This window comes from Egretta garzetta, unplaced genomic scaffold (assembly GCF_000687185.1).
Source record: "Egretta garzetta isolate BGI_Z169 unplaced genomic scaffold, ASM68718v1 scaffold45, whole genome shotgun sequence".
Lineage (NCBI taxonomy): Eukaryota > Metazoa > Chordata > Aves > Pelecaniformes > Ardeidae > Egretta > Egretta garzetta.
The window spans coordinates 13,319,326-13,339,046 of NW_009260028.1; the positions used below are offsets into that span (position 1 = coordinate 13,319,326).

Sequence of the window (19,721 nt, forward strand, 5' to 3'; positions counted from 1 at the left end):
AGGGAAGTAAAGCTCGTAGGAGGTTTTAGACCCCGCCCCGCGGGCAGCACGGCAGCAGCCAGGTCCGCGTTGTCCGTAGCGAGAGGGGTGGGGGGAGAGAACGATGCTCCCTGCACCGCCGCCTCCCGCAGGCCTACGCGAAAGGACGAGCAGGGTGTGGGGCTGCAGGGTTGGGGCGTGGGCTGGGGTTCTCAAGAATGGTTTGCCTTCCCAAAGCGTACTGAAAAGTTTCTGTCTTAGTGTTAAAAGGTAGAAAAGCCTGCCTAGTGGAATAACTCCCAAGGGGTTGCAGGGTGCAGATTTCTTGTATGTAGGTCTGTGGGGAGAGTAGCATAAGTAGTGTGATGTACAGATGTGGTTTAGAAATAAAGAGGGGAATAAATGGTTTGCATTTGATTTACTTGTATGGTTTCTTTGTGTGCTTCTGTCTTGTACTGTCTCTCATATAATGCAAAGCCTAGACCGTCATCTGCCCTTTCCTATAGCCCAGAGTTGTGATTGATACTCGTTCTACCAGTATTCTGGTCGGGAGCCCACCCCTTACGTAGTTGGTGTTTCTGGGATTGTGGCTGCTAAAGAAAGTCGTGGGGGTTTTGCATCTTAAGTTGGTTCCATGGCTTTAACATAGGTATCAAATCATATTTAATTGATACCGAAGATGACTGTTATTTCTACATCCTTCTATCCAATTTACTGTTTTATCTTTTTCTTGCAGTAATAAGTGCGAGACGTTCCCATTGGCTACACGGTTAAATATTGTGTGTGTGGGGCTCTCTCCAGATGGAAGTCTTGCCATATTAATTGATGAAGGTACTTTTCATAAAAGAGATAATTGTTTTTTAAAAGAATGAGGTAAAAATACAGTCTCAAGAGGAAGGTCTGTATTGCTAGGTATTCAACCTTAGGACAAATTAGAAGTGCTCTGCTTTGAAAATTATGTTACAATTTCAGGGGAAGGTGTCTGTTCACAGAGCTTAAAAAGAGCTTATTCACAGAAAATGACTTGTAATTTTGATTGTATTTTTCTTAATATTAAGCACACTGTCTTAAAAAGTTTCTGGGGAGGTACTGGTTTGGGTTTTTTTTTTTCCTTCTCTTTACGGCAAGAAACTAAGCTTGGTAGGGTTATGGCTTCTTTGGGAACTGGATTATTTCCATGATCCTTCTTTTTCTGTCCTTACAGAGGGAGCTGCCTTGCTTGTCAGTTTGATCGGTAAATGTGTGATACATCACTTTTATTTTCACAAGCCAGTTCACAGTGTCAGCTTTTCCCCGGATGGCAAGTAAGTAAAATGTGCATGCTTTAGAATAAAACAGTAGAAATTACCCCATAAACTTGTAATTATTAAGGCATTCTGACCAGTCTGGGGATGACTTGGGTTAGTCTAAGACAACTGTGCTGCTGGAAGAGGCAGTTCTCTGAGTTGAGTGCCTCTTTTTGCCTCCCTTAACTGCACGGTTGCTGAGCCAGTGTGGTGATGTAAAGTTAGAGGTATCAGAAGGGTGACAGGAAAAAAAGTGCGGAGTTCCCTTTTTGGTGTTATTCCTCAGTTGGATTGACTTAAAGTGATCCTGAATGAGTTTTTGCTTGAAAGTTGGAGTCACAGTTCTGTGTTACAGCATTATAGTGGCAACAGGACCAGGTTATAGAATATATGTAGCAGGGATGCAGACGCTTTGTGTCTGTGAAAATGGCCAATATATGGAAGTGAAGAGAGTCGAAATAGAATATCCTCTTTTGAATGTTTGAAATTCTCCTCCTTTTGTGAGAATTGGCGAATAAATACTTCGTTATTAAATTTAAGTGATTTTTACTGAAGGTTTTCTGTCTTGTAATGTGTAAAGTATACCTGCATTCATGAAGTTGGGGAATAATATCAATCTGCAAATAATTTTCTGTTTTTAGTTCAAAAGTAATTTTATATATTTATCACTCAGTAATGCAGAAACGTTTTTAAGGTGGTTTGTTGTGTTGTATCGCAGTCTGTACTGAACAATTGCTTTAACAGCTTTGTGTGCAATTACACTTCTTTTTTTCCCCCACATGACAGGAAATTTGTGATTACAAAAGACAATGTTGCTCTAATGTACCATGCTCCTGGGAAGAAACGAGAATTTAATGCCTTTGTTCTGGACAAAACTTACTACGGCCCATATGATGAAACAACCTGTATTGACTGGACTGACGATTCCAAGTGGGTTGTTAAACTAAAGCACTGTCTACGTGCTTACATTGTTAATACTTGTATGTATGTTACAGTCCATTTTCTTTGCTCTAAAGTATTGTACTAACTTTAAAAATTCTTTTTGTTTCTTCTGTTTCTAATTCTATCTTGAATTAAAAAAATATATTGGCAGACTAGGAAGTATAAAATATGCAGCTATTAGGAACCAACAATACATTCGTGCTTGAAAATGCCTATTTATCAATAAAAGGAACATAGGAGTGTGAGTATGGTTGACCTTTTGAATGTATTTAATCCCATCTACCTTTGCTAGAGTTTCTAACCTCAGTTTACAACTCTGCTGTGTGTAAAATTACTTTTAAAGTGGTGACTGCTGTCTTCCCATTCAGAACATTCTCCACTGAATGAAGAGTTCTGCAAACCAGTGTTCTAATTCATATTGCCTTTTCTTTTGTAGGTGTTTTGCAGTAGGGAGCAAGGACATGTCTACGTGGGTGTTTGGAGCAGAACGATGGGCAAACTTGATCTACTACTCGCTTGGAGGGCACAAGGATGTAATAGTAGCCTGCTTTTTTGAAGAGAACAGTCTAGATGTATGTATGATCACACAACATTCTTGAATTTTAATATTAAAATAGTTGAAGCAGAATCTTATCTGTAGGTAAGGATACTGACTATTTTGATAGTATCTCAGAATCTAGAAAATGCGTAATATGTCGACTCCTCTGCTGTGATCAGGAGTCTACAGTTCTGTGAACATTCGAAGAAGTAAACTTCAGAAGGAGAGCAAGTTATTTAAAATTGCTCCTCCCCCCCCCCCCAAAGTTATAGTTGTAAAAATGAAAAAGACATTATTAGCTGTAATGCCAACTGGTAATCAAATTGCCTTTGGTCTTTTCAAAATCTCTCTGAGGGCAGGTAAAGTAAACCACCAGTTTCTTGGGACAGGTAAATTTTCCAGATTAAAGCACCTCAAATTCTAGAGGTCTAAGTAATATGTCATCCCAATGATAGAGTGCAGACTTCCTAACCCTTCTGCAACTCTATATTCATAACAAGATAGCAGAGTACAAAACATAAGTATTACGAGATAATCGTACATTTGTGTGTTTGTGTTCTAGCTGTACACAATTAGCCAGGATGCAGCTCTCTGTGTGTGGCATTGTGATACAGAGCTTGATGGTTTGAAGCCTATACCCCCTAAAGATGCAACTAGGGAAAAGAATGCAGAAAAAAATGATGAAGAGTTTCTTGAAGAGCCAAAGGGTGAAGAAATTCGTGGAAAAGCCAATCCAAATGAACAAGAGACTAGAGATAAGGTTAAATATTCACGTGTTGCAAAGTAAGTGATTTTCAGTTTTCCAAAGACAGTTGTTATGGGGATTTACACGATTGGGCTTTTTTCACCCTTTATCACTCATTCAAAGCAGTATAAAACTCTGCTCAGGATTTAGTAATTTACTGTAGGTTTCAGTAGAACATCTGTGTCATACCTTGACTATATGAAGGGCTATATATACCCTTCACCTCAGAAGTGCTTATCTGTTTACTTCCAGTAAGAGATATAGCTATGAAGAATCTACGAAAACCTTCTTTGCCAGGTGTATATTTATGACTATTACTTCAATTACTTCCTCTGTAGAGAGAAGTCACACATAGAAGGATAACCAGTGAATTCATGTGTTGCTCATATTGGCATTAGATGATGAAAAGGAAACGAACAGTGCAGTTCCTCTGAGGTTAACTTTTAGGTCCCTTTTGTTGCATGTGGTCAGGTGTCACTTCTGATAATCAGATTACTGTAGCTGCTGTAAACATTGAGGAAAACAAGAGTATTTGCTTTCACTAGCTAAATAAAGTACATATATTTAGCAATTCCTGGAACTACTACTTTTTAGTTTTTGTTGTAGGATACCTTGATCAAAATAGTTGACCTATATTTGAAATGCAACTATAGCAGCATACTTTTCTTCTGCATTGTTTTCTTTTTTCTTATTTATTTGATGCCAGGTATTTTTTCAATAAAGAGGGAGACTTTAATAACCTGACATCTGCAGCTTACCACAAGAAAACACACCTTTTAGTCACTGGTTTTGCTTCTGGAATCTTTCACCTCCATGAGCTTCCAGATTTCAATCTGATTCACTCCTTGAGGTATGGGGGTGTGGTCGGTTTTTTGGTTTGTTTTTGTCTTGTGGGGTATGTTTTGGGGGTTGGCTGGCTTGTTTGGCTGAGAACACACCATGTTTAGTAGTGAAGAATGAATAATCAGAGCACAAAAATCTTAAACATGAATATCTACTTAGTACTGTAATTTCTGGAAGGGCAGAATCAGTTAGTCTTAATACCATACAACTCCATTCCGTAGCTTATTATGGAAAAGTGAGGTCTGAATGAGGAACTCCTGAGTAGTTAGTTGTTGGCTAGAGATTTCTTCAATGTTTTGGACTTACTGTGAGTTGAGTTTCTTTGTAGAAAATACAGTAACTGAAAAAAAGTTCTGCATATGTAAAATTGTTTGTAAATCATTGCTAAGTTGACAAATAAAACCATAATTCTTTTCCGTTGCTGTATGATGATGCTAAAGAATGCATAATTTTCCTGTACCAAAAAATACCTTTTTTCTTGAATGTGGGGAGTTTTAGTCTGTGCTGGCAAGTATGTTTTTGGGGCCTAGATACTCCATCTTCATTCTGAAAAAGGCAATATTGTCTGTTTTGATGTTTTTTTGACTATAATAAAGGAAAGAACACATATGCTGCTTTTGACGTTACAGAGATACAGAAATTCAGTAAAGTAATGAAAGAACTTGGTTGAACAAAGGAAATAAACCCTAAATTTGAAGTTTTATCACAGAAAGCATGAAACCACAAGCTTGTTCATTGGGTAATTCTTTTATTTCAGTATTTCAGACCAAAGGATAGCTTCTGTTTCTATCAACTGTACTGGTGACTGGATTGCTTTTGGATGTTCAGGTTTGTAAATTTTTTTGGTCTGTATGTGTTTTGTGGCTTGCATTTGCAGAGTCTCATCGTTGTATTCATAATTCTGGTTAATTCTTCTCGTGTTTATAGGTTTGGGTCAGCTCCTTGTGTGGGAATGGCAAAGCGAGTCCTACGTGCTGAAGCAGCAGGGACATTTCAACAGCATGGTTTCGTTAGCATATTCTCCAGATGGACAGTACATAGTGACTGGAGGGGAGGATGGGAAGGTAAGGGATGGGCAGTATCACTGAAATATGAACTTAAGTCTTAATAACATAGTAAGCAGCTTGAATTTCCATGTTCTGTAGAAAGCTCTGTTACTGTAAGAGATACATATTTTTCTTAATGAAAAGTCATATTTTTTTGTCTTCACTTAAATGCTTTGATTTTTCTTTCTAGAGCTTATATATTTTTTGATTTGCTGTTATTGGTATCCTCTGCAAATTACATCACTTACGCTTTTTATCAGATGATTTTTTTAATTAATATAGTTGCAGTCACCATAAACACAAAAAGATCTAATTCCTCAAAAGTTAATTTATGTGTGCTTGTGGTGGTTCCATGATACTTTGGGGTGAATGAATGTCAGCAAATTTATGCCTTTTTAATAAGTGGTTTGGATGCAAAATTAATTTCAAGTTATTTATAAAAGTGCAATTCCTGAACAGATTTTTCTGAAATGTACTGTTGCAGAAGCTTGCAATTTAAAAGAAAAATTAGCTTCTCATGGTTGATTTGTATTGAAACAGTAGGCTAGGTGTATGTGTACTTTTTTTTTTTTTAAGATGTTTTTTGGAGTAATCCCACAATCTCTTGGCACATAAATGGGACAAAGATAGTATCTTGTTTCTTATCAACTTCTGAGTGTCAGAAAAAAGAAAAAGATTGGTTTCTGCAATTCAGATTTAAAATTGACAAAACCCCAGAAGTCTGAAACTCCAGATCACTGAACGCATAACATTTTTGTGGGGAAAAAAAGAATGAAATAACGTCTCAATTGTAACTTCTGGAATGGCTTCACAGTTGGTTTTGAATTTGACTCTTGCCTTATCAGTGGGCAGTCTAAAACTTGGGAGCCAGAGATGCTCACCAAGTGCTCTAGCTTTCCTTGAAAATTAGCTTTGTTTTAAATTTGTTGTCTGTCTCCACTTAGATTTGCATGTTGTATATGTGTCTTTAGGGATTTAATGATAATCTGCGGCCCTGTCTGTCTCACTTGCACAGAATTGCTTACTGGTGGTACTGAAAGTCCTTTATGCTATCGCAGAGTTTTAGGACTAACTTTTCTGTACTCTTCTGCTGCCTTACCCTTACTTTCTCTCTGAACTGATGATGGAGGTGCTATGAAGGCTTTTCTTGTCTCTCTTGCAGGTGAAAGTGTGGAACACTTCAAGCAGCTTTTGCTTTGTCACCTTTACAGAACATACAAGCGGTATAACTGCTGTAACTTTTACTTCCAATGGTTATGTCATTTTGAGTGCTTCCCTAGATGGAACAGTGCGTGCCTTTGATCTACACAGGTAACTCTTTATAAAAGCTTTTGTGTCTCATTTAGTCTTCAGCTTTCACCCCCCAAAATACAGCAAACTGCTGATGGCTTGTTTCAAGTTGAAGTTGCACAAATGTGAGTACTGCTTTATTGATTTTTGGTTCAGCCTTTGATTGAAATCTAGATAGTAATTAGGAATCCCGTCCCATCATCCAGTTTCTGTGGAAAAAAAAGTCTGGAAGAACTTTTCTCAGAGAAGCTAGAAATCCAGTAAGATCATTGTCTGGCTGTACTACTCAAATGGGGAGAAGGCACCTGTCTAACAGAACGTTTGCCGTAGTTTTAGTGGTTGAGCCATTATAATACAGCTATGTATGGAACTGGGTGTATAAACAAGCCCATGTTTTCTGAAGAATGGACACACACTATGTAATAGAAGAACGCTCTTCTGTTTGAGTATTTTTGGCTGTTGTGCAGAGTTGTTAATACCTTTTTTGAATCTTGCTGAGGTATTGCATCTAATTTTATACAAAGAATATTTTTTCTATAGATATCTTAAAGGACTTTATAAGTAAAATGAAATCCTTTTTAAATATGTTCGTAAAACGTGTTTAAATCTACCTAAAATGTTCTTATAATTTATTTTCACAACAGATACCGCAATTTCCGTACCTTTACGTCTCCACGACCAAGTCAGTTCTCTTGTTTAGCTGTGGACTCCAGTGGTGAGATTGTGTCAGCTGGTTCCCAGGATTCCTTTGAAATATTCATCTGGTCAATGCAGAGTGGGAGGCTGCTAGATGTAAGGACTTGCTATGTTGGAGGGCTTGAATTTAACACATAATATAGATCATGAAAATACTTAGTATCTTTGGGATTAGTCAGAGGGTTTTAATACAACATGAAGTGTTTTGTTATATTCACAAACTGGAGCTATGGTATGTTACTCTCAGCAATTTTTAATTTATTGTGTGGAGGCTATTCTGGATTTGTGTGAGAAATAGTTTTTAGAATTTTTGAGTAACGAGCTCTTTCTAGCTGATGAAGTAACACCAGTCTTGCTAAGCTAACATGTGAGCATGAGAGTCTTTGCTCCAGTAGTTGCTCAGACATGTTCTTTTCTACATATTTGCTGCAGGTAATGAAGATATTGTAGGTGCTGTCCTAAGATCGATACAGATTTTGTGGACAGTTTTGCTGGAGTAGAGCAGGGGCATGATTTCTTGTGTGGAAGGTTTTGATTGGGTAGGGTGAGAAAACTATTAAGCTAAATCCCCACTGTCTTGCTGCTAGTTTTGAAATGCATTCACTTAAGAGTAGATGTAATAAAGGAGGGAGGGACACTATTTCTGAGCAAATCAAGCTCATTTGCTATTTTCGATTCTTAAGCATTATGTACATCTTGTACAAGTAGATTAACTCAGCGACTCGTATTTAATTTGGCGTAGCTGTTGAATATAGATCACTGGTAGTAACTCAGCATACTTGAGTGGATATCCAGAGTTTTGAGTTTAGTTTCCTTGATTTCTTCTGGGAGGAGTAGGAGCTCCATGCTGTAAAAATCTTTATTGTTCACAGTTTTTATCAGTATTTTTCCTTACATGTTTTCAGGTGCAGGACATACTGAATTCTCAGAGCAATGACTTGCTTTTTCACGTTTGGTCTGATTGTTCTGATTAGAGCGGGGGGAAAAAAGCTCACTGTATTATTAAGTCTTGGTCTCTAGGGAGACTATATGTGTGCGTAAGATTCTGATTAGAGCGGGGGAAAAAAGCTCACTGTATTATTAAGTTGGTCTCTAGGGAGACTATATGTGTGCGTAAGAGTGATTTTGGTGTGTTTGTTTTTTGTTTTGGTTTTTTTTTTCAAACTACTGAAAATAAAGAGTTGAGAATCACTGATACGTGTCATGCTACGTGTCCAAAAGTGACCTCAAACATGTGTGGACAAGTTAGGCATGGTTTCATTGTTATATTTAGTTTACTGAATGCAGACTACATGTATTTCAGTTTCTTTTGCCTAATTCCATTTTATCTTTTCTTCTTTTATTAGGTCTTATCAGGTCATGAGGGCCCCATCAGCAGTTTGTCCTTTAACCCAATGAAGTGTGTTCTAGCTAGTGCCTCTTGGGATAAAACTGTCAAGTTATGGGATATGTTGGACAGCTGGAGAACAAAGGAAACACTAATATTGAACTCAGATGGTAACCTTTATTTCATCTTCTATCAAATTTAAAAATATAAAACATATTTGAAGAATGAACAACAGAACATGTCAAATACAGACTGATTCTTGGTAATGTAAACCAAAAGCTGAGATAGTTCTCTACATTACTTAGTTAACAATGCAAGAAATATTTTTTATTTAATACTAGCTTTAGCTTTATAATTGGCTAAATATTTGTATGTTGTCCAGAGAAAAAGTACAGTCATACTTGTTACTCTTAAGATTTTTGTGGTAGTTGAGATAAGAACCTAGAAAAATAGAGGGTATTTTCTTAGGAAAATATCTGACTGCGTTTTTAACTGTTAATTAAATTCTTTGCAGTTCTTGTTGTTGCTTTCCGTCCTGATGGCAAGGAGCTTGCAGTTGCTGCTTTGAATGGACAAATAACGTTTTGGGATCATGAAAATGCAGTGCAAACTGGCTCAATTGAGGGAAGGCATGATCTTCAGATGGGAAGGAAGGAGCTTGATAAAATTACTGCCAAACAAGCAGCCAAGGCGAAGTAAGTAAATGAGATAGCAGTGAAAAGAGGGTGCCACACTGGCTTTTGCTTTTGAATTGTTTCTTTGCTTTTGGTTTTTACATGAAGTTTTCAGAATGCATTTGCTGTTCAAATATTTTGGTTCTGATGTTGGATTTTAAAAGACTGCCTGACTTGACATCTGGATGGATCCTTTTTGCCTTTTGCTGTGTTCCTCTACTGTTCAGCATCATTCTGAGCATGTTTCATCAGTTATAAATGTGGGTTGCCAGCATAATATTAAGCTCATCATGACAAGTTTTTCACTGGCCAAATGTGATATGTTTTTAAGCGGATATCTTGTTATGTAGGTACTAGAGTGTAACTACTGGTGTATAGAAACTGGTACATTTTTTAAAAAAATGTAAATACTCTGTGGGTTTTATTACATGTTACTACACATATGAAGTAATGTTTAAAGGCAAGTTGAATTTGTGTGCTGTCAAAAAGCATAATATGGAAGTCATGTGTTTCATTCCTCTCTTTCTGCCTTGAGCCCCTCTTTTTTTTCCATATTACTCCCTTTCAAAACAAAATGAAAAAAAGGAACTGACTTTTTGAAAAAAAAGTATTTTTTTGGTGATGAGCTCTCAACCATCTCATTAAAACATGCCATGACACTGTTTTTTCTCTAGCTCTTGTGACCGTCCTTAGTGTTTTGTAGGGTGTAGAGGAGAGCTCGTTCATTGGGCTGTGGTTTGGATTCGGAAGTGTGGAAGTACTTCAAAAAGCTGCTGAAGTTCTAAATTGTTTGTGATTCATAGTAAAGCACCAAGTACTTGTTTGTGGTAAATGGTTTTGTGTGTTAAGTACATATTGTGTGAATGAAGATCTCCACTTTTTCTGTGGAATGATCTGTGTCTTCACACTGTACTTGTGTCTTTCAGCTCGGATGTGGCAGTGAAATTAACTACTTTCTCTTTTTCTTTACTAGATCTTTTACTACTCTGTGTTACTCGGCAGATGGTCAGTCTATTTTGGCAGGTGGATTGTCAAAATTTGTCTGTATATATAATGTCAAGGAACAGATCCTTATGAAAAAATTTGAAATCTCATGCAACTTTTCTTTAGATGCAATGGAGGTATGTGAACACAGGAGTCAGGTTTTTTTCATTTCCCCTCCCTGTTCCCAAGACTTTGGTTTTGGTGTAACATCTCATTTAAGTGGGATTTATGAATGTTTTGTTCAGCATGGGATCATTTTCTTGGTTTTGTGCAGGAGAGTGGTAAGGAAATACTTCTGAGAAAACAAAATTAATTCCTGACATTCAGCTAACTAAAGTCTTGCCAGATTGCTTTGTGTCTGAATTGAATGAGCAGAACTCTTAAGCATAGTTAAGTCAGTTGGCACTTAACTTAAAATTGAAGAGACAATAACGAACACTTAAATGATCAATATTTTGTACAAACCTAACTTTCCCTGGGTGTTAGTTGCTAGTGTCAGCAGAGAAATGAAGGATTTTATTGTGGACGCAGAAGAACATCACTGACCTTTATAACCTCAGTTTCTGAATATTGCCAAATGCAAAATTAAATTCCCTTAAAAGTAAAGTGAATGATGAAAAGCATTGGAAGGAAAAAAATCCAGCAACCCTTCTTAACATCCCCTTACCTGGAAGAATGATGATTGTTCAGTGTTCATTTTGGGCTGTATTTGAGTGTGGTTCCAAATACATTTCTTTGAGTGTATTCTACAAATACACAGTGGTTTGTAAAGCAGCCTTCGTTTCTCTGCTGCCCTCTAATGTGCTAGTGTAGCTCAGCATGTGACTTAAAAAGGATACCGGAAGTGGTTTTCCAGCCAGCTGGAAAAGAATCCTGAGGGGGGATGGGTGTTTAAAAAGGGGAGTGGAGAGGTCACTAAAACATCATTTGTGTAGCTGTCTGGCTACACGGCCCTTACATTAGCATGGTACAGTTTAAGTAGAACAACAATATAATTATGTGAAACTGCAGTCTAAACTTGAGTTGTGCTGTTCTGAGGCCTTAAGACTGAAGCAGCCCGATTCTCATTTGTGGTCAGACACTGTTACCTGCTGTTGTGAAATTGTCAAGTTTTCTCCATTATTTTAGAGAAATTTTTGGAAGAAAGTGCAAAGAAATAATCACTAGATAACTCCTGAATGTTACAGAGAGTTTTCAATTAATATAGATGTTTGAGAGGAGATTCAGTGCAATGAATGGAATGTACATGTTTTCCTAGGAGTACTTAGATAGGAGAAAAATGACGGAATTTGGCAGCATGGCTCTGATTGATGATGGGGCTGGAGGTGAAGAAGGCGTTGCCATTCCTCTTCCTGGAGTAAAAAGAGGTATGGCTTTTGGCTTTGCTGTCTTGCTACTAGTTTTATGTGGATGAAAACCTTTGATGTAGAGTCAATACCAGATAAGAAGGGTTTGAATTGTTCAACACAGTTTTGAAGTTGGGATTACCTGAGTGTTCTGTAGCTGCAGGGATCTGTTACACAAGTGTTCAGCTGTTTGTTGTATGAGTTGGGTCCTTTTGCATAGTAGAAGCAACAGGAAACGAGGTACTGTGGTTTCCTGGTTATGGAACCCTGAGGTCCTGATTTCATTTTCAGAGAGCAAAATTCAGTCCCACCGCTTATTTTAGCTGTAAGATCTCTTGGATTGTCCCTTACTTACCTTGTCTTTAACTATGCCAGGTTTTGGCATGTTCCCCGTTGTTTTTCAGCATAACGATAACAGCGTAGTTAGAGTTGATAGCTAGACCGTGAACTTCTGGTAAATCACTTCTAAATTTCTCTTCTAGGTGACATGAGTTTTCGACACTTTAAACCAGAAATAAGAGTGACTTGCCTGCGATTCTCTCCTACAGGTGAGTACTGACAATTAATGTAGGTTTTTTTATTCCATATAAAATAAGCAAAAGAGGGTAGAGCATTGGAGGAGTAATAATGAAGTACAAATGCCTTGGAGATGGTCTCTCCAGGTATTATACAACGCTGCTAGGTTTGTAGTCTAGTTTCCCATGCAGCGGATAATTAGGAAACTTAAGTGTACATCACTGTCAGCTGGTATTTTTTTTACAAGCATTGTCATTGCTCACAGGTCTGTCAATGATGCATGGTTTTCAGTCTATCCACTTCTTGTAAGCAAGGAAGAGCCATCTGTTTATTTTTTCTGTTTCCATCCTAGAAAACCCAGCTTTGTTCTTAAATATTGTTACTTTTCTTCTAGGACGAAGCTGGGCAGCCACCACCACAGAGGGTCTTCTTATCTATTCACTGGACTCTGGGCTGATGTTTGATCCTTTTGAGCTGGATATTGATGTCACACCCAGCAATATACACAAAACACTGCGTCAGAAAGAATACACTATGGCTATTGTTATGGCCTTCAAGCTGAATGAAAAAAAATTAATTCAGGAGGTCATGGAGGCTGTACCTAGCAATGAAGGTAAGTGGATCTTCCATGAAATTTGACTGAACTAGCTCTTAGCAGAGATGTATAAGCCAAGTAAGTTGAAGTATAAAGGGCAGAGTTTAGCTCAAGGTGGGGGGAAGGACTTAGAACTGATATTTAAGGAGTTTCTACTGTAGCTGAAAACTGAAGAGGAAAGGATGGTCTTTTGCAAAAAAAAAAAAAAAAAAGTAGACTCTTTGTTGTTAACTTATGTTTTAATTTTACTGCGTGCTCATCTAGTGACTTTTAAACGTGGAATTTGATCAGGTCTGGATATGCAGGTAAAGTTTTTGGATGTCAGTTCTCAGAAGCAGCTGATGTTGGAGAGGCACAGCAAGTTTAACACTAGTTAGCAGTGTGCCTGTGTGATAAAGGCAGTCAACTGGATACTGGGCTGTACTATCAAGGATGTAGTCAGCAGTTTGAGGAAAGTAATTAGTTGTCTTTGTCGAGTACTTGTGAGACCACATCAGGAGCACTGTGCCTAGTTTTGGGCTCACCAGTACAAGAAAGAGATTGATACTCTGGAGCATCTGGTGGAGGGCTTGGAAAATGATCAGAGGTCCAGAGTGCACGACAGCTGAGGAGAGACTTAAAAGAGCTGGGTTTGTTCAGTCTTTAGAAGAGAAGGGGAGTATTTTTGCTGTCTTCAAGTGCCTAACGGGAGGTTAAAAAAAAAAAAGGCAGAACCAGACGTGGAGTTGCACAATGATATGACAGGAGGCAACAGAGCTCTTGCAGCATGGGAAATTCCAGCTAGATGTTAAAAAAAATAATATGTTGGGGGCAGTCAAATGCTGCAGCAAGTTGACAGTGGAGGTAGTGGAGTCTTCATCCTTGGAAGTGTTCAGCACTCAACTGGATAAAGCTGTGTGCCAGCTACTCTAAATCAGTCTTGCTTTGGACTGACAAAATCTCTGCAATTGTCAGCCATTTGAATTTCTGATGATTTTTGTTCTTTAGTCATAGTGTTTGTGAAATTCATCCCTCTAAACAAATGTAAACATGGTCCTCATAGAGGACTGTGTTCATACAAACCAAACAGATTGTTAGTTAAGTGCCAAGCTCTTTCTGACAAGAGACAGATGCTTTCACAACTGGGACATGTCAGAAAAAAACCCAAACAGGTAAGATCTCACTCAGCTTTAAAGACATTTACTGAAGTCATTCTTTAGCTCCCGTTTCATCATTTTGATAATTAATGTGCACATTCATTAGCTATATATGGTAGACACAACCTTAAAAATAAACTTTCAGTAGTGTATTCTGCTTAACTTCATAACTTCATTAACAGTTCTGTCATAGTAACTCTAAAGTATATTTTCTTACCTTTATCTCAGTGTAGTTGCCCCAGTAAAAAGTATTTATTTCCTTGCAGTGTTCCATATGTAACAAACAAAAATTCCTTTTATCTAGTCAAAACATGCCTGAGTCTGAAATCAGATGTGTTGCAAGCCAACCGTTTTGTAGGATTTTCTTCCCTTATTCCCTAGGTAGCAAGCCTGATAATTATGTATGCCAGGGTAAATTACCTTTTGCATACCTGCACTGGCATAATGGTGTTTGCCTTCAGCTGGCAAAACTTAGTTCTCTTTTACTGAAGTTAACCAAAACTCCATGTATGCAGGCAACACTGGGTAAGTAGGCAGGCACCAAAGCCGCAGCAGCAGAGGATGAGGCATAGGAATTTCAGGCATTGTAAAGCCACTGTTAACAGAATGAATGTGTGCCTGTTTCTTCAAAAGCAGAAAACTTTTTTCCGCTGTTGAATGTTAACGTAGGCCAATTGGGGCGGCTGCAGGGAATAGGAGTTGGTTAGTTCTGAGAGAAGTTTATATATAATGAGGTCATCGCAGTTTATAGATTATTTTGAATGCTTATAAATCATGCTGCTTTGTGCTGCGCAGTTGCCAACAGCATTCAGACACTTCCTCTGAGAGCAGGTGACTGCTATCCTTTCAAGTATCCTTTATCGCCTCTGATTATTACGCCTGACTGGTCCCACTGAATACAGAAATTCATATGAAGCAACAAGACTTCAATAAAGTCCAGTTACACTGAAAGAGGAGGAAAGGGTGGAAGTAAAAGTGGTGAAGGAGAGATGGTGGGGAAAAGTATTCTGGTAGGAGGAAGAACTTGGGTGGGGAGGGGGTGGGAGGGAGTTAAGTTCTTGCTTTTAAATATAGTAGTGTTTGGAAGGCTCAAAGAGGAAAGACTTGCCTCCTCAGAGTCTGTGGTACTGTACCCTGAAACACAATATTAAATATCAAATAGTTGCCAAGATGGTGCTTTCTTCTCCTTCCCTATATGCTTTCCTATGGTCTCTCTAACATTATTCCAAATAGTAATTCAACTCTGATATCTGTGGGCTTTTTTTTTTTTTTTTTGCAGTTGATGTTGTCTGCTCATCACTCCCAGACCTGTATGTGGAGAAAGTATTGGAGTTCCTGGCCTCTGCACTTGAGATATCTTGTCATTTAGAGTTCTACCTTATTTGGGCTCATAAGTTGCTCATGCTGCATGGACAGAAACTGAAAACAAGGTGAGATCTTGGGAAAGTCAAAAAGCCAACCAGCATTTTAAAATACCTGTCAGTTTGAGGTTTTTATTAAGTTACTGACATTCTAGATAGATGCATATACAACAATTAAAACTACTTAATTTACATTTATTACGTGTACATTTAATATAATTTAAATATTTATTTATAAAATTTACATTTTAATTTAATACAACTTCTTTACTAACAAGTGAGTATGATAGAATTGGAATGCGTAATAGGATTTGTGAGGGTAAATTGCAAAAACATTTTTCAAATACTACAGGTAAAACCGCATAGCTTGCTTGGCCTATAAATGCATGAAGATTTCAAGAGTAATAGGATTTTGGCAGTTGTGATTTTAAACAATTATACGTATTAAATGTCATTGAAAGATAATGTGCAGGTACTGACTGCATTTTGAAGTCTTAGCTTGTAATTACAGCATGCACTTTTAGCTTGTTAGTGTCCTGCTTTCCTACGTAGTTCTTTATAACTACACGTGCCAGCCATATGAATTCTGTTCAGCCAACCCATAGTATTGAGTTTATAAACTTTTGAGAACAAAACCAGGCAAACTTACAATTTAAAATAGGCTGAGAGGCAATCTGAGAGGGAGTCTTGCAGGTTAAAGAAACAGTCCATTGTGTAACTCTTTCCTTGCTTCAACATGGGTATGAATGTTTTAGTTATTGAAATGACTGGAACAAATTTTCTCCTTTTGTTGCTGATAAAGTAGAAAAGGATGATGTAAAACAAACTCTTCCTTGTTCAGAAAGTATTGCAGTAGCTGGAAGGAACTGTCATCATTACAGCAAGCAGAATTAGTTCTTCAAGCTGCAGTGTGACATCAGAGAACAAAATGATTTCTGGCCATAGCATTACTTGTATTGAGTATAATCACTGAGGGCAGAGTCAAAAGCAAAAAGTTTTTGTTTATTTAGCATTATCTTAAACCGTTCATGTTTAAAACTTAACATGGATGCTTGTTAAAATTTTGAGAATGTAGAGAAGTTCTATATTTCCATATGTAAATATGAATTGCATTCAAGTTGCATGTTTTCTCTGTTCAAGGTCAGTGAAGCTGCTCCCTGTGATTCAGTTCCTTCAGAAAAGCATCCAACGCCATTTTGAAGATGTTTCCAAACTGTATGTATCGTTACATTTAAAAGTTTAAATCAAAACCCTACACAAAAGCGTGGAGTAATTTGGGGGGTGATAGTGTGGTATTAGGACTTCGGAGACAGTCGTCTTCTAGAGATGTTTTTATTTTAGGAGAAAAATGGGATCTTGTTTCTAACACGTTGCTGTTTATTTTTCCAGCTGCGAATGGAATATCTACAATATTAAATACGCATTGGCCATTTCACAGCAGCGGGGCATGAAACGTCTGGCAGAAGAAACATCAGTCGATGAAGAAGACAACTTGGATTCTGACAGTGATTATCTTATGCAAGAAGTTCATAAAGACAGTCTTAGTTCCTAGTAACTCTTCGTGGGAGAGAGAAAACCTAAGACAAAGTAATTTTATGCAGTGGTATTCACTGTGAATGAGTGGCCCTCATAGTGGCGTATTCTAACTCTTTTTAACAGTGTGGATGGAGTTAGGCGTGAGTTAGAGAAGTGGGTGAAATGTAGGGTAGACCAAGTGCCATCCCTGGTGTATTTGGTGTACCCTTTGGCCGTAACAGCTTGACAGCACTGATTTCTCAGTTGATTTCTTTTTTTATTCCTGATTTCAAGTAAGACAAAAAAGTGTTCTTACATCAGTGAAGTTAGAAATATGGCTGGAGGACGTGCATTCTTTATTAAAAATGCATTGTACATAGATTAAGTATGGAGAGTTCCTTGTAATGCAGTCTTGCCATACTTCATGAGGGACTCTTTTATTTTTATCCTTTTTTAAGTCATTCTTAACTGGACAGCTACGTATGGCTCTCAACTTATTTAAAATGTTTCTTTTTTAATTGGTTCTAGTATGTACGTGTGACTGGAACACTGTTAGGAATAAGTGGACCCATTTTTCTTACCTCTATAGCTTCCAAACCTGATGATGTTTCAATAATGAGGATTAATGATATACCCATAACAATGAATACAGGGGAAAAAAGTTTACTATGCTACATAACTTCTACAGAGGTTTCATTAATTAATCTGAGATACTGCAGCAAAAAATTGTTTGGAAATTGCCTCTCAATCTAACTTAAACTGCAAGAGAATGTGTTACAAATGTTTCTTTTTCTCATGAAAGCCCTTGTTTTTTTTTAAATTTTTATTAACATGAAAATCTGAAACTTTTGGTACCCTTGCTTTTGTGAGTTGGCATGAGAATTGGCTAATAACAATGAGGTACTGAACACAAAGAACTATATCTGTGTTTGTGATGCTTTCGAGTCACGTGTTGAAAGGGCTTTGTTAATGAGGTTACTGCAAATATTAATAATGAGCCAGAACTGATTTTTTTTTTCAGTGTATTCTGTTCTTTTGGATTTGTTTTCTGGTCTCTTTCCACTCTTGGAAGAGAGGAGAGATATGAATATTAAAAACTGCTGAAATTAAAAACAAAGTCCAAAACATGCAGCAGACACATACAGTCACTTTGTAGAGCTTCAGTATACAAAATAAAGATGCACTTCCCGCTTAAATAAAACATAGCAAAGTGATTTGTTTTGTTTTTCTTAACAGTAAAATGTTCAAAAACATTTTCAGCTGCTGGTGCCCCCTTGCCTCCTAACATTTTCATGGTCATGCCCATGTTTCGGGTTTTCAGAGGGGTGAAGGAGTAGGTGGGTGGGCTGGAATGATGCTCTGTGCTATTGTGGTGGGATTTGGGATTGGCTGTCATTCTCCACCCTTCCGCCATGGGCGGAGGAGGTGGCAGAAAGTAGGCTTTCTACCCGAGGTAGAAGGGAGGCACAGGTGAGCAGGGAAGAAGCAGCGCAGGAAAAAGAAAAATCCCTCTTGGGATCCTAGTAAATGGAAGTGCTTAAGATAATGTGAAAACCAAGATGGTGTTACCCGACTTCTTAATCTATTTTACAGTTTTTCATATACACATAATCTTTGAATGCTTTTTTAAAGACTGTATGAAGACTACATGACCTGTAGCAAGGGAGGCTGTAATTGTTCTGGGACTGTCATGGCAATAGCTTTGTGCTATGTAAAATTTAGAGTTGCGCTGTTCTGTGAAGTCAGCTAACTTGATCCCTAAATTCGTATTTGTCTCTTGGGTTTACAGTGTTACAAAACACAGAATACGGAGGAAATATTCAACCTCTTAGAAGGTTTTGGGTTACTATAGTCATCACATTCAAAACATTTCTGAAGATAAAAGCTTCGCAAAAAAGTACATTTCACAAAGCACTAGAGCCTTGAGGGGAGGCGAGAGGGGCAGTGTTGCACCAGTTCTTGTATGTGGGGTAAGGACGTGCCTTACTTGCCTTAGTCATTTTGCTAGAGCTATAATAAGCCTTTAGGTAATTGAGGCAAATTCTACGATGCATGTGAATGCCAATACAATCTTCCAGTGTGCCCTTCTATCTTTGTAGGAAGAATAATAAAAACTAAGGGGGGGACATACAAGACAAAACAGCTTTTTATCAGGGAAAGAAATTAAGAAATTTACCAGTGATGAAACTTGGCACTATTCAATGTTTCTGTTACCCTTCTCTTTTAAAAGCAACACCCTATTTCACAGGATCCTAGAAAGAAAGAAACGAAGCTACCCCTGCGTGTTGGTTTGTTTACCCTAATTTTATGAACAGCTGTAGCCTCGAGGAGCCTCTCGCCTGCCCTGCTTTGGGTGTGCTCCCCTGCTGCACTGGGGCTGCATGCACTTCATAGAATCATAGAATCGTTTAGGTTGGAAAAGACCTTTAAGATCATCAAGTCCAACCATTAACCTAACGCTGCCATCCCATCACTAAACCATGGCCCTAAGCACCTCGTCTGCCCGTCTTTTAAACACCTCCAGGGATGGGGACTGCACCACTTCCCTGGGCAGCCTGTTCCAATGCTTGACAACCCTTCTGGTGAAGAAATTTTTCCTGATGTCCAAGCTAAACCTCCAAGTCCACATGCTTTGCCCCCACTGGACTGCTGACTGCCTCCACCCGTGTCAGTAGGGCGGAGAGGTTAACTGGCAGGCGGCAGATCAAGCACCTGACCTCCCAGCTCCCACCTCTCGCTTGCAAGAGGAACCTGGCGCTGCTCGGCTTGCGTTCAAAACAAGTCCCGGGGATTTATTTCCGTGCAGGTTTTGCATTTTTTACTACTACCGCTATTGCTAAAGGAGGCCAGGGAAGGGCCTGCAGGCCCCAGCGCGGGCGGGCGCTGCCCCTCCCCGCCTCCA

At 38.3% G+C, this 19,721-nt stretch overlaps 1 protein-coding gene across 1 annotated transcript; it reads left to right on the forward strand.

The window, feature by feature from the left end:
- The first annotated feature begins 197 nt into the window (after positions 1-197).
- PWP2 (PWP2 small subunit processome component) lies at positions 198-18,011 on the forward strand. Its single transcript, XM_009640939.2, has 20 exons — positions 198-217; positions 716-810; positions 1,184-1,283; positions 2,052-2,195; positions 2,644-2,779; positions 3,308-3,528; positions 4,197-4,340; positions 5,091-5,161; positions 5,261-5,397; positions 6,542-6,690; positions 7,314-7,461; positions 8,712-8,862; positions 9,207-9,387; positions 10,340-10,487; positions 11,609-11,717; positions 12,179-12,244; positions 12,607-12,825; positions 15,223-15,373; positions 16,445-16,519; positions 16,694-18,011. Exons 1-20 carry the CDS (start codon positions 198-200, stop codon positions 16,854-16,856), a joined length of 2,628 nt encoding a protein of 875 aa, XP_009639234.1. The 3' UTR covers positions 16,857-18,011.
- The last annotated feature ends 1,710 nt before the right edge of the window (positions 18,012-19,721 follow it).